Source organism: Cebus imitator, unplaced genomic scaffold (assembly GCF_001604975.1).
Source record: "Cebus imitator isolate Cc_AM_T3 unplaced genomic scaffold, Cebus_imitator-1.0 Scaffold209, whole genome shotgun sequence".
Lineage (NCBI taxonomy): Eukaryota > Metazoa > Chordata > Mammalia > Primates > Cebidae > Cebus > Cebus imitator.
This window is the reverse complement of record NW_016107524.1, coordinates 3720585-3731960: the sequence shown is the minus strand read 5'-3', so window position 1 is coordinate 3731960 and position 11376 is coordinate 3720585. Positions and strand designations below refer to the sequence as shown.

General features: G+C 48.3%; 1 protein-coding gene across 1 annotated transcript in view; it reads left to right on the top strand.

Annotated features, from left to right (window-relative positions):
- Positions 1 to 9372: 9372 nt before the first annotated feature.
- Positions 9373 to 11376, top strand: part of MSH2 (mutS homolog 2) — a 90123-nt gene continuing 88119 nt past the window's right edge. Inside the window, exon 1 of the mRNA XM_017548533.2 lies at positions 9373 to 9706. Within this exon, the coding sequence (XP_017404022.1) occupies positions 9496 to 9706 (211 nt within the window). The 5' untranslated portion in view covers positions 9373 to 9495. The remainder of the gene's footprint in view (positions 9707 to 11376) is intronic.

Sequence of the window (11376 nt, the reverse complement as noted above, 5' to 3'; positions counted from 1 at the left end):
AGACGGAGTTTCACTCTTGTTGCTCTGGCTGAAGTGCAGTGGTGCAATCTCAGCTCACTGCAACCTCTGCCTCCTGGGTTCAAACAATTCTCTTGCCTCAGCCTCCTGAGTAGCTGGGATTACAGGCATGCACCACCACACCTGGCTAATTTTTGTACTTTTAGTAGAGATGGGCTTTCACCATGTTGACTCCTGAGGTTAGGAGTTTGAGTCCAGCCTGAACAACATGGTAAAACTCCATATCTATTCAAAATAAAAATAAAAAAGATTAGCCAGGTGTGGTGGCGGCTGCCTGTAATCCCAGCTACTTGGGAGACTGAGGCAGGAGAATGGCTTGAACTCAGGAGGAAGAGGTTGCAGTGAGCCAAGGTCACACTGCTGCACTCCAGCCTGGGTGCAACAGAGCGAAACTGTCTCAAATAGAAAAAAAGTAAAAATGAACAAAGGATCTGAATAAATCATTTTTTGAGGAAGCTCTTTGGTTCGTTTACATGGGGAACAGAAGCTCTTTAGGTTGAACAGTTCATTCTGAAAGCAGAATGGGCTAGTCCCCTTTAAAAGTTTGATAAGAAAGAGGCTGGGCACAGTGGCTCATGCCTGTAATCTGAGGTCAGGAGTTCAAGACCTGAGGTCTTGACCTGTAACCTGAGGTCAGGAGTTCAAGACCAGCCTGGCCAACATGGCAAAACCTCATCTCTACTAAAACACGAAAAAATTAGGCTGGGCGTGGTGACTCATGCCTGTAATCCTAGTACTTTGGGAGTCTGAGGAGGGGGCAGATCATGAGATCAGGAGTTCGAGACCAGTCTGGCCAACACAGTGAAACCCCATCTCTACTAAAAATACAAAAATTAGCCAGGCATGGTGGCACATGCCTGTCTGTAGTCTCAGCTACTCAAGAGGCTGAGGCAGGAAAATTGCTTAAACCTGGGAGGTGGAGGTTATCAGTTGAGATCACGCCACTGCATTTCCAGCCTGGGCAACAGAGTGAGACTGTCTCAAAGAAAAAAAAAACAGCCAGGTGTAGTGGTGGGTTCCTGTAGTCCCAGCTACTTGGGAGGCTGAGGTGGGAGGACAGCTTAAGCCTGGGAGGCTGAACAGAATGGCTGGGCTCCCACCTAAACCCTATTCCTAAGCCTGGAACTGGAGCCCTAAGTGAGAACAGCTGACACCGCTTTTCCACCCGAATGTTACCCTTTTGGCTTGCCACGCCCCATCCTCTGCCATAAAAAGACTTCAGCTGGCAAAGCAACACAAGCAGCTGAGCAGTGAGCAGAGAAGCTACTGAGTGTCAGAGACTACAGACACGCAGCTCACTTTGGAGGGTTGGGCTTCAGGGAAAGATCACCTTCCTGCACCATCCCCTTTCCAGCTCCCATCCCACTTCCATAACCTAATAAAATCCTCCGCATACACTGCCCTTCAATCCATTCATGTGACCTGATTCTTCCTGGACGCCAAGCAAGAACCCGGGTGGGCAGGGGCTTGGACGCTGCTGCAGGAGGTGTACAGAGCCTGCTCCTGCCAGAGAGGATCGACCAATCGGTTCCAGCATTTGTTTGCTCTGGTTCCTGCACTTGCTTGCTCACACTTTCCCTCTTGCAAGGAGTGGCCAGTAGTGAGTTGAAAGCCACTCCAGTTCCTACCCACAAAGCGGGTCAAGGGAATTATCCCATCTCAGGTGGTTGTGGTGAGCCAACATTGCACACTGCACTCCAGTCTGGGTGACAGAGTGAGACCCCATTTCAAAAATAACTAAAGTTTGTTAAGAAGGGAAAAGAGAGATGGGAATGGTAACATGTTAGAAGGCTAAGATCAGTGGGGATTTTTATTTTTTTAGAGATGGGGCATCTTGTTATGTTGCTCAGGCTGGTCTTGAACTCCTGGCCTCAAGCAATCCTCCCGCCTCAGCCTCTGTGCTGAGATTACAGACTTGAGCTGCCACACCCGGCCTTTAGTGGGAATTTTGAATGAGAGAAGGGGAATGTCTTAGGATAATAGGAAAGAATTGTGAAATTATATCTACCAAAAGTGCTGTGAGTGTTGAAAGTAGAAAAAGATGAGGTTAAAGTGGTAAAAGGATTTGTAAAACATCTGCTAGGCCCTGACTAAGTTGAAGGTTTCCCAAGCCTAAGGAAGAACATAAGCAAAGGTGGGATAGAACCCAAGTAAAAGTATAAAAGGACAGAGGGGCCAGGCACAGTGGCTCACGCCTGTAATCCCAGCACTTTGGTATTGCCTCCTCCCAATGCAGGATGATTGCTTGCGTCCAGGAGTTTGAGACTGGCCTGGGCAACACAGTGAGACACTGTCTCTACAAAAAAAATTATAAAAATTTCAGCCTGGCCAACATGGTGAAACCGCATTTCTAATAAAAATACAAAAAATTAGCTGAATGTGGTGGCGGGCGCTTGTAATCCCAGTTACTCAAGAGGCTGAGGCTCAAGAATCGCTTGAACCCAGGAGGTGGAGGAGGCAGCTGCTTTGTCCATTTTTAAATTGGGTTCTTTCTCTTTCTAGTATTAAGATGTAAGATGTATATATTCTAGATACACAAGTCTATTATCAGGTATAAGTTTTGAAAATAATTCCTTGGCTAGGTGCAGTGGCTCATGCCTCTAATCCCAGTACTTTGGGAGGCCGAGGCAGGCAGATCACTTGAGGTCAGGAGTTCGAGACTAACCTGGCTAACATGGTGACGTCTCTACTAAAATACACACATTAGCTGGCCGTGGTGGTGCCACCTGTAATCTTAACTACTCAGGAGGCTGAAGTAGAAGAATAGCTTGAACCCAGGAGGCAGAGGTTGCAGTGAGCCAAGATCTTGCCACTGCATGCCAGCCTGTGTGACAGAGCAAGACTTCGTCTCAAAAAAAAAAAAAAAATTATCTGATAAGTAAATAAATCAGTAAATCAGTTTAAACACCGGGTAGTGTTGGGGGAGGGCAGGAATGAATGAAAATAATTTCTGCAAGAAGATACTGAGAACATGAAAAGATACTCAACATTATTAGTCATTAGGAAAATGCAAATCAAAACACATAAGATACTATTTTCCACACACTAGGATAGCAATAATCAAGAACACAGACAATAACAAGAATTGGTGAAACAGTAGAAAAGTTGGAACACTCATACATTGCTGATGAGAAAGTAAAATGTTGCAATCATTTTGGAAAATATTTTGGCAGTTACTCAAAATGTTAAACATAGTTATATGGGTTGTAGTTTAACGTAAGTATTACAGTTAAAAATATATTTAAAAGGCTGGGTGCGGTGGCTCATGCCTGTAATCCCAGCACTTTGGGAGGCCGAGGTGGGCGGGCGGATCACCTGAGGTCAGAAGTTCAAGACCAGCCTCACCAACATGGTGAAACCCCGTCCCTATAAATAAATAAATAAATAAATAAATAAATAAATAAAATATGAGCCAGCAATTCCACTTCTAGGTATATATCTAAGGTCAATAAAAACACATGTCCACATAAAAATTTGTACACAAATGTTCACAACAGCATTATTTATAATGGCCAAAGAGTGGAAATAACAAATGCCTACCAACTGATGAAGACATAAAATGTGATACAACGGTACAGTGAAGTATTATTTTTGAGATGGAGTCTTACTTTGTTGCTCAGACTGGAGTGCAGTAGTTTGATCTCGGCTCACTACAGCCTCTGCCACCCCCGTTCAAGGGATTCTCCTGCCTCAGCCTTCCCAGTAGCTGGGAATACAAGCACCTGCCACCAAGGCTGGCTGATTTTTGTAGTTTTAGTAGAGATTCCAGGGTTCAAGCAATTCTTCCTGCCTCAGCCTCCTGAGTAGCCGGGATTACAGGTGCCCACCACTGCATTCAGCTAATTTTTGTATTTTTAGTAGAGACAGTATTTCGCCAAGTTGACCTGAACTGGCTGGTATTGAACTCCTGACCTCAGGTGATCTGCCCACCTCTGCCTCCCAAAGCGCTGGGATTACTGAAGTGAGCCAGACTTTTTATTCTTTAAGCTCATCAGCTATTGCAGCCCAGGTAAGACGAAATATTGGACACCCTGGCTTAAAATATTAATTATCATTAATTATGAAGAGCCTCTTTGTCAGGTACATTTGCTGTTTTGCCCAATACTTATTTTGAGTATAAAAAATAATCATTGGGCTGAGTGAGGTGGCTCACGCCTGTAATCCCAGCAGGCGTTGGGAGGCCTAGGTAGGTGGATCACCTGAGGTCAGGAGTTTGAGACTCCGCCTTACCAACATGGAGAAACCCCGTCTCTATTAAAAATACAAAATTAGCCAGGTGTAGTGGCACATGCCTGTAATCCCAGCTACTCAGGAGGCTGAGGCAGGAGAATCACTTGAACCCGGGAGGTGGAGGTTGTGGTGAGCCAAGATTGTGCCACTGCACTCCAACCAGGGCAACAAGAGCAAAATTAAGTCTCAAAAATAATAATAATAATTATTATTATTATTATAGCTGGGTGTGCTGGCTTACGAGCATAATCCCAGCACTTTGGGAGGCTGAGGTGGGTGCATGGCTTGAGCTCAGGAGTTCGAGGCCATCCTGGACAACATAGCGACCTTGTCTCTACAAAAAATACAAAAATTAGCTGGCCACAGTGACGTGGGCCTGTAGTCCCAGCCAGTCGGGAGGCTGAGGTAGGAGAATTGCTTGAACCCAGGAAGTATAGGTTGGAATGAGCTGAGATGACACCACTATACTCCAGCCTCGGTGACAGAGTGAGACTGTCTCGAAAAGAAAAAAAAGAAATCATTATAGTGAATCTGGAAAACACAGGAGAATATTTAAAAGAGCCATGATTGGGTGATAATTTTATTGGATCCTATCAAGGATGCTATGTCTTCCAGTTATATTTTTGCAAAATTCCTCTTATTTTCAGAAATTCAGTTTCCCATGTGGGAAAGTATATAAAATTTCTGTAAGACAACTGAGGCATGAATAATACAGGGTGGTTGTGGGAGAATAGAAAATTTCAGGCAGGAAGCAGGGCATGGTGGCTCACACCTGTAATCCCAGCTCTGTGGGAGGCCGAGGAAGGAATATCGCCTGAGGTCAGGAGTTTGAGATCAGCCAGATGGGGTTTGAGATGAAACCCCATCTTTACTGAAAATACAAAAATTAGCCAGTAGTTGTGGCACACACCTATAATCCCAGCTACTCAGGAGGCTGAGGCAGGATAATTGCTTGAACCCGGCGGGTAGAAGTTGCAGTGAGCCGAAATCGAGCCCCTGTAATCCGGCCTGGGAAACAGAGCGAGACTTGTTCTCAAAAACAAAAAAGAAAATTCTAGGCAGATGTTTCACATGACTAGCAAAAAAGGAAACTTGAAATAGCTGCGTAAGCCAGAGGCTGATTAGACCCTGAGAACCAGGTTATGGGCCAAGCTGGTTAGGACTTACTGGACCCAACATGGCACTGGATTCAACCTAGATTTCACCTGGGACCTCATTATTCTGTCATTAACATAGTCACACCCCTTTGGCCCCATGACAGTTCCAAGTATATTTGGTGTAAAAATGGGTGGTACCACAGTTCCACCAAATCTTCACCTTTTTCCAGAAAGTTTCATGAATATTCCACCGCTTGGTTAAAGAAACCCAAAAATAGCTGGGTGTGATGGCTCACGCCTGTAATCCCAGCACTTTGGAAGGCGAGGCAGGTGGATCACCAGGGCAAGAGATTGAGATCTTCCTGGCCAACATGGTGAAACGCTGTTTCTACTAAAAATACAAAAATTAGGCTGGGGACAGTGGTTCATGCCTATAATCCCAGTAGTTTGGGAGGTTGAGGTGGATTACCTGCGGTTGGGAGTTCGAGACCAGCCTGACCAACATGGAGACACCCCATCTCTATTAAAAATACAAAATTAGCTGGACGTGGTAGTGCATGCCTGTAATCCCAGCCACTAGGGAAGCTGAGGCAGGAGAATTGCTTGAACCTGGGAGCCGGAGGTTGTGGTGGACCAAGATCGCGCTATTGCACGCAAACCTAGGCAACAAGATCGAAACTCTGTCTCAAAAACAAAAACCAAAAATTAGCTGGGCATGGTGGTGCGTGCCTGTAGTCCCAGTTACTCGGGAGGCTCAGGCAGGGGAATCACTTGAACCTGGGAGGCGGGGGTTGCAGTCAACCGATATCTCAACACTGCACTCCAGCCTAGTCAACAACAGTGAAACTTCGTCTCAAAAAACAAAAATTATTTATTTATTTATTTTTGAGACAGAGCCTTGCTCCCTCACCCTGCCTGGAGTGCAGTGGCATGATCTCAGCTCACTGCAACCTCTGCTTCCTCGGTTAAAGTGATTCTCCTGCCTCAGCCTCCCAAGTAGCTGGGATTACAAGCATGCACCACCATGCCAGTTAATTTTTTTTTTTTTTTTTGAGACAGAGTCTCACTCAGTTACCGAGACTGGAGTGCAGTGGCACAATCTTGGTTCACTTCAACCTCTGCCGCTCAGGTTTAACTGATTCTCCTGCTTCAGCCTCCTGAATAGCTGGGATTACAGGTGACTGCCACTGTGTCCAGCTAATTTTTGTATTTTCAGCAGAGACAGGTTTCACCATTTTGGCCAGGCTGGTCTTGAACTCCTGACCTCACGATCCAGCCACGTTGGCCTCCCAAAGTGCTGGGATTATAGGTGTGAGCCAGTGCACCTGGCCTAATTTTTGTATTTTCAGTAGAAATGGGGTTTCACCATGTTGGCCAGACTCGTCTTGAACTCCTGACCACAAGGGATCCACCCGCCTTGGCCTCCTAAAATGCATGAATTACAGAGGTGAGCCACTGCGCCTAGTCTCAGCCTGATATACTTTAAGAATTTATCAGCTGGGCTCGATGGCTCATGCCTGTAATCCCAGTACTTTGGGAGGCTAAGGCAGGCAGATCTGGAGGTCAGGAGATCGTGACCATCTTGGCCAACATGGTGAAACCCCATGTCTACTAAAATTACAAGAATTAGCTGGGTGTGGTGGTGTGCACCTGTAGTCCCAGCTATTTGAGATGCTGAGGTAGGAGAACTGCTTGAACCCAGGGTAGAGGGCAGGGGGAGGGGCAGGAGGGGGGAGGGGGCGGGGGCAGAAGTTGCAGTCAGCCAAGATTGTGCCACTGCACTCCAGCCTGGGAGACAAAGTGAGACTGTGTCTCAAAAAATAAAATAAAATAAAATTTAAAAACTCAGGTTGGAAACATATCTTCTTTCTCAGAATACAGCTTTGCTCCAGATTCTGTAAGCACACAGACAGTTAAGCATACAGAATCTGGAGGAAAACTGGATTCTAGATCTATCACTTACTGTCTCCGAGATCTGGTGCCCGGCCAGGTATTTGAATTTTAACTGGTAGGCCAGAGATTTCTAAATTGAGCTGATTGTCAGGAACATACAGGGAGCTTTCAAAAATGACTCCAGGCTGGGCTCAGTGGCTCACACCTGTAATGCCAGCACTTTGGGAAGCCAAGGTGGGTGGATCGCAAGGGTCAAGAGATCAAGAACATACTGGCCAACATGGTGAAACCCTGTCTCTACTGAAAATACAAAAGTTTGCTACGTGTGGTGGCGTGTGCCTGTAATCCTAGCTACTTGTGAGGCTAAGGCAGGAGAATTGCCTGAATCTGAGAGGTGCAGGTTGCAATGAACCGAGATCGTGCCACTGCACTCCAGCCTGGTGACAGAGCCAGGAAAAAATAAAAAAAGATTCCAAGGCCCTGACTCCAGAAATTAAGACCCATTATGTGTGGGTGGGCCACAGGAATACCACTCCCCTCTCCCCACCCAGCGCCACTGCTTCAGGGTGATTCTGCTGCTGAATTAGGTTTTGGAGCCACTTCCACGGGGGAAGGGTAAACTAAACTGGAGAATGCAAAAACCTTTTCTAAGAGTTGATTTTGCAGGTTGGATCCTGAGCTCCTTCAGGTGTTTGCTAACATTTTATTTATTTATTGTGTTTGAGAATGGAGTCTCCCTCTGTCACCTATGATGGAGTGCAATGGCACTATCTTGGCTCACTGCCTGCTACCTCCACCTCCTGGGTTCAAGCGATTCTCCTGCCTCAGCCTCTGATTACAGGCATGCACCACCATTCCCGGCAAATTTTTGTATTTTTAGTAGAGCCGGGGTTTCGTCATGTTGGCCAGGCTGGTTTCCAACTCCTGACCTCAGGTGATCCACCCTCCTCGGCCTCCCAATGTGTTGGAATTACAGGCGTGAGCAACCGAGACTGGCCTTTGCTCGCATTTTAAAATTTCAACTTTCCTCTTCCTTAACTGATCTCCTCCCCCTCCCCTCAAGACCGGGTCTCACTCTGTCGCCCCAGCTGCAGTACGCTGGCGTGAACATAGCTGCCTGCAGACTCGACCTCCTGGGCTCAGTCCTCCGGCTTCGGGCTCCCAAAGTACTGGGATTATGGCATGTGCCACTACGCCCGGCGTCAAACGCTTCTCTTCATTTATTTTATTTTGTATTTTTCAGGACAGGGTCTTTACTCTGTCGCCCAGGCTGGAGTGCAGTGGCACAATTTACCGCTCACCGTAGCCTCGACTTCCCGGGCTCAGGTGATCCTCTCGCTTCAGCCCCGCCAGTATCTGGGATCACAGGCGTGGGTTTCACCATGTTGCCCAGGGTAGTGTCGATCTTCCGGGCTCAAGTGATCCGCCCACCTCGGCCTCGCAAAGTGCTCGGATTACAGGCGTGAGCTACCGCGCCCGGCCATAAACGCTTATCTTCTAACGCACCATTTCCTTTACTTGCTATATTCATTATCTGAATCTTCTCATATTAGAATGTAAGCAGAACAAAGACAGTGATTTTTCTTTTTACTGGCGATCCTCAGAGCCAAGAACAGTCTGAGACATAGCGCGCTATATGTTTTTTAATGAGTGAAACATCAACGAGTGGATGAAACGTTATTAATATGGCTAATAGGCAGCAGTAAGGAGGCTGTGTAGAATAAACCCGGAATCCCGATGTTGGCAGTTTGCTTAAAAACAAAAAAGGAGGCATTTGGAGGGGGCACAGGTTTGAACAAAATACTGGGAGGAGGAAGGCTAGTCTTTTGTTTTCAAGTTTCCTTCCGCTGTTACTCCCATGTTTCCGGGCACATCACTAGCTCAATACCTGCCGGAAATCTGTCACCTGGTGGCTGCATCCACCCTTGCAACCACCCACTCGGGGGCTCCAAACCTTGCCGCTGAGAAAACTAGGAAAACTGATCTCTGCTAAGGGCCCCCGTCGGCGGGTCTGCGCGCGAGGCGCAAGCATGCGCAGTAACTAGAGTCCGCAGCGTGCGCGGGAAGCTGGGCCGCGTCCGCTTATGATTGGCTGCCGCAGCGTACTCCCACCCACCGAAACACAGCGGTGGATGCTGATTGGGTGTGGTCGCCGAGGCCGGACGCCGCTCGGGGGACCAGGGAGGGGAGGCGGGAAACAGCTTAGTGGGTGCGGGGTTGCGCGGTTCCTTCAGCCAGGCAGTGAGGAGGTTCCGACATGGCGGTGCAGCCGAAGGAGACGCTGCAGCTGGAGAGCGCGGCCGAGGTCGGCTTCGTGCGCTTCTTTCAAGGCATGCCGGAGAAGCCGACCACTACGGTGCGCCTTTTCGACCGGGGCGACTTCTATACGGTGCACGGCGAGGACGCGCTGCTGGCGGCCCGGGAAGTGTTCAAGACCCAGGGGGTGATCAAGTACATGGGGCCGGCAGGTGAGGGCGGGGACGGCGAGTGCTGGGGAGGGACCCGGGGCAAGTGGCGCGACTCCATTCCCGCATCGGAAAGTGGGCGGCTAACAGCCTCTGGCATGGGGGCGGGACGTTGGTGCCCCGGCGCTCGTGGGGATTCCGCCTTCCCCAGCCTCTGCCTGAGCTCGGAGGGACGCCCCCTCAGCCCTGAACCCCGTGCCTCTCCAGCTGCCCCGGATTTGAACTTGAGATCACGGAGTGTTTACGTCATGCCAGGCGTTTTTAATGCACTGTTGGAGTTCATTTTCAAGCCGTCGCATACCTCACCTTAGTCGTGTAGCGCTCATTACATACATGGCCAGTGTCTCGTATTACAAACGGCAGCCGGGAGTGATACTTAAAATGGAGGGGGGTTTGGGAGACCCTTTTATGCCACCCACGTAATTCTGCCCCCACGACACTCCCATTTATGCCGCTGGTCCAGCTAAGAGGCTGGTAATGGAGCGCTGTTGAGGGGCAGTATAATGAAGTGGTCAGGACCAGCGGACCCGAGCTGGGCTTCTTGGGATTAAGTCGCTGCCCCTCGCTCATTAACGTGTGACCTTGGGCTAGTCATGGACGCAATCTGCTTCAGCTCAGCATTCAGTGTCCTGTATCACCCGGCCCCATCTATCCAGCGTCATCTCTCCCTGGAAAGTTACAAATGTCTCACTCTATGTGGGCCAAATGTTCTGGATAGGCCTAGTTGACCTCTTTTCTCCCTGTTTTCTTTGAGCTTTCTTGCAGCTAAGTAGTTAAGCTAATGAAAAGAGCATCCTAGGAGGAGTAGAGTTGTGGGTTCTAGTCCTGACTAGAGGACTAGTGCAAATGCGATGCTCGTGATGAAAAATGTTTCATTCGTTAGATAGAAACGTGTCAGGCAGGGTTATGGACACTAGATGAAAAACAAATACCTCTACTTTCATAGAGATCACTATCGCAGAGCAAGGCAGAAATAATTACAATTCAAGTTGGAGGCTTATGGAGGTGAGCTCGGAGGAAGTTGCAAGAGGCGCCAAGGAAGGATCGCCAAAGACTGGAGACGTCGGAAAGGGCATTATGAGACGCCAAAGTCCATGTTGAGTCTTGAGGGACTAGGAGTTTGCTAGGGAGAGGGCTTGAAAAGAGGTAGACTGGCGTCACTGGTGTTAAAAAGGAAGGTGAGGAGACTGGCCCAGGTGGGTGGGGTTAGATGACAAAAGACTTTTCAGGTTGTGTTGAGCTGTTAGGAATTTTATGCTGTAGGCAATGAAAAGTCTGAAGATTTTTAAGTAAGCATCCAGCGGTGTGTTGGATCATTTTAGCTGTAGTGTAGAGGCTGGCTTAGAAGAGGGAAAGAGTAGAGGTGTAAGGCCAGTTAAGACAAGTCAGCAGGCTGGGCGCGGTGGCTTAGGCCTGTAATCCCAGCACTTCGTGGGAGGCCAAGGTGGGTGGATCACGAGGTCAGGAGTTAAAGAAGAGCCTGGCCAAGATAGTGAAACCCCGTCTCTACTAAAAATGCAAAAATTATCTGGGCGTGGTAGCAGGAACCTGTAATCCTAGCTACTCGGGAGGCTGAGGCAGAGAACTGCTTGAACACAGGAGGCAGAGGTTGCAGTGAGTGGAGATCCCACCACTGCACTCCAGGCTGGCAACAGAGACTCCGTCTCAAAAAA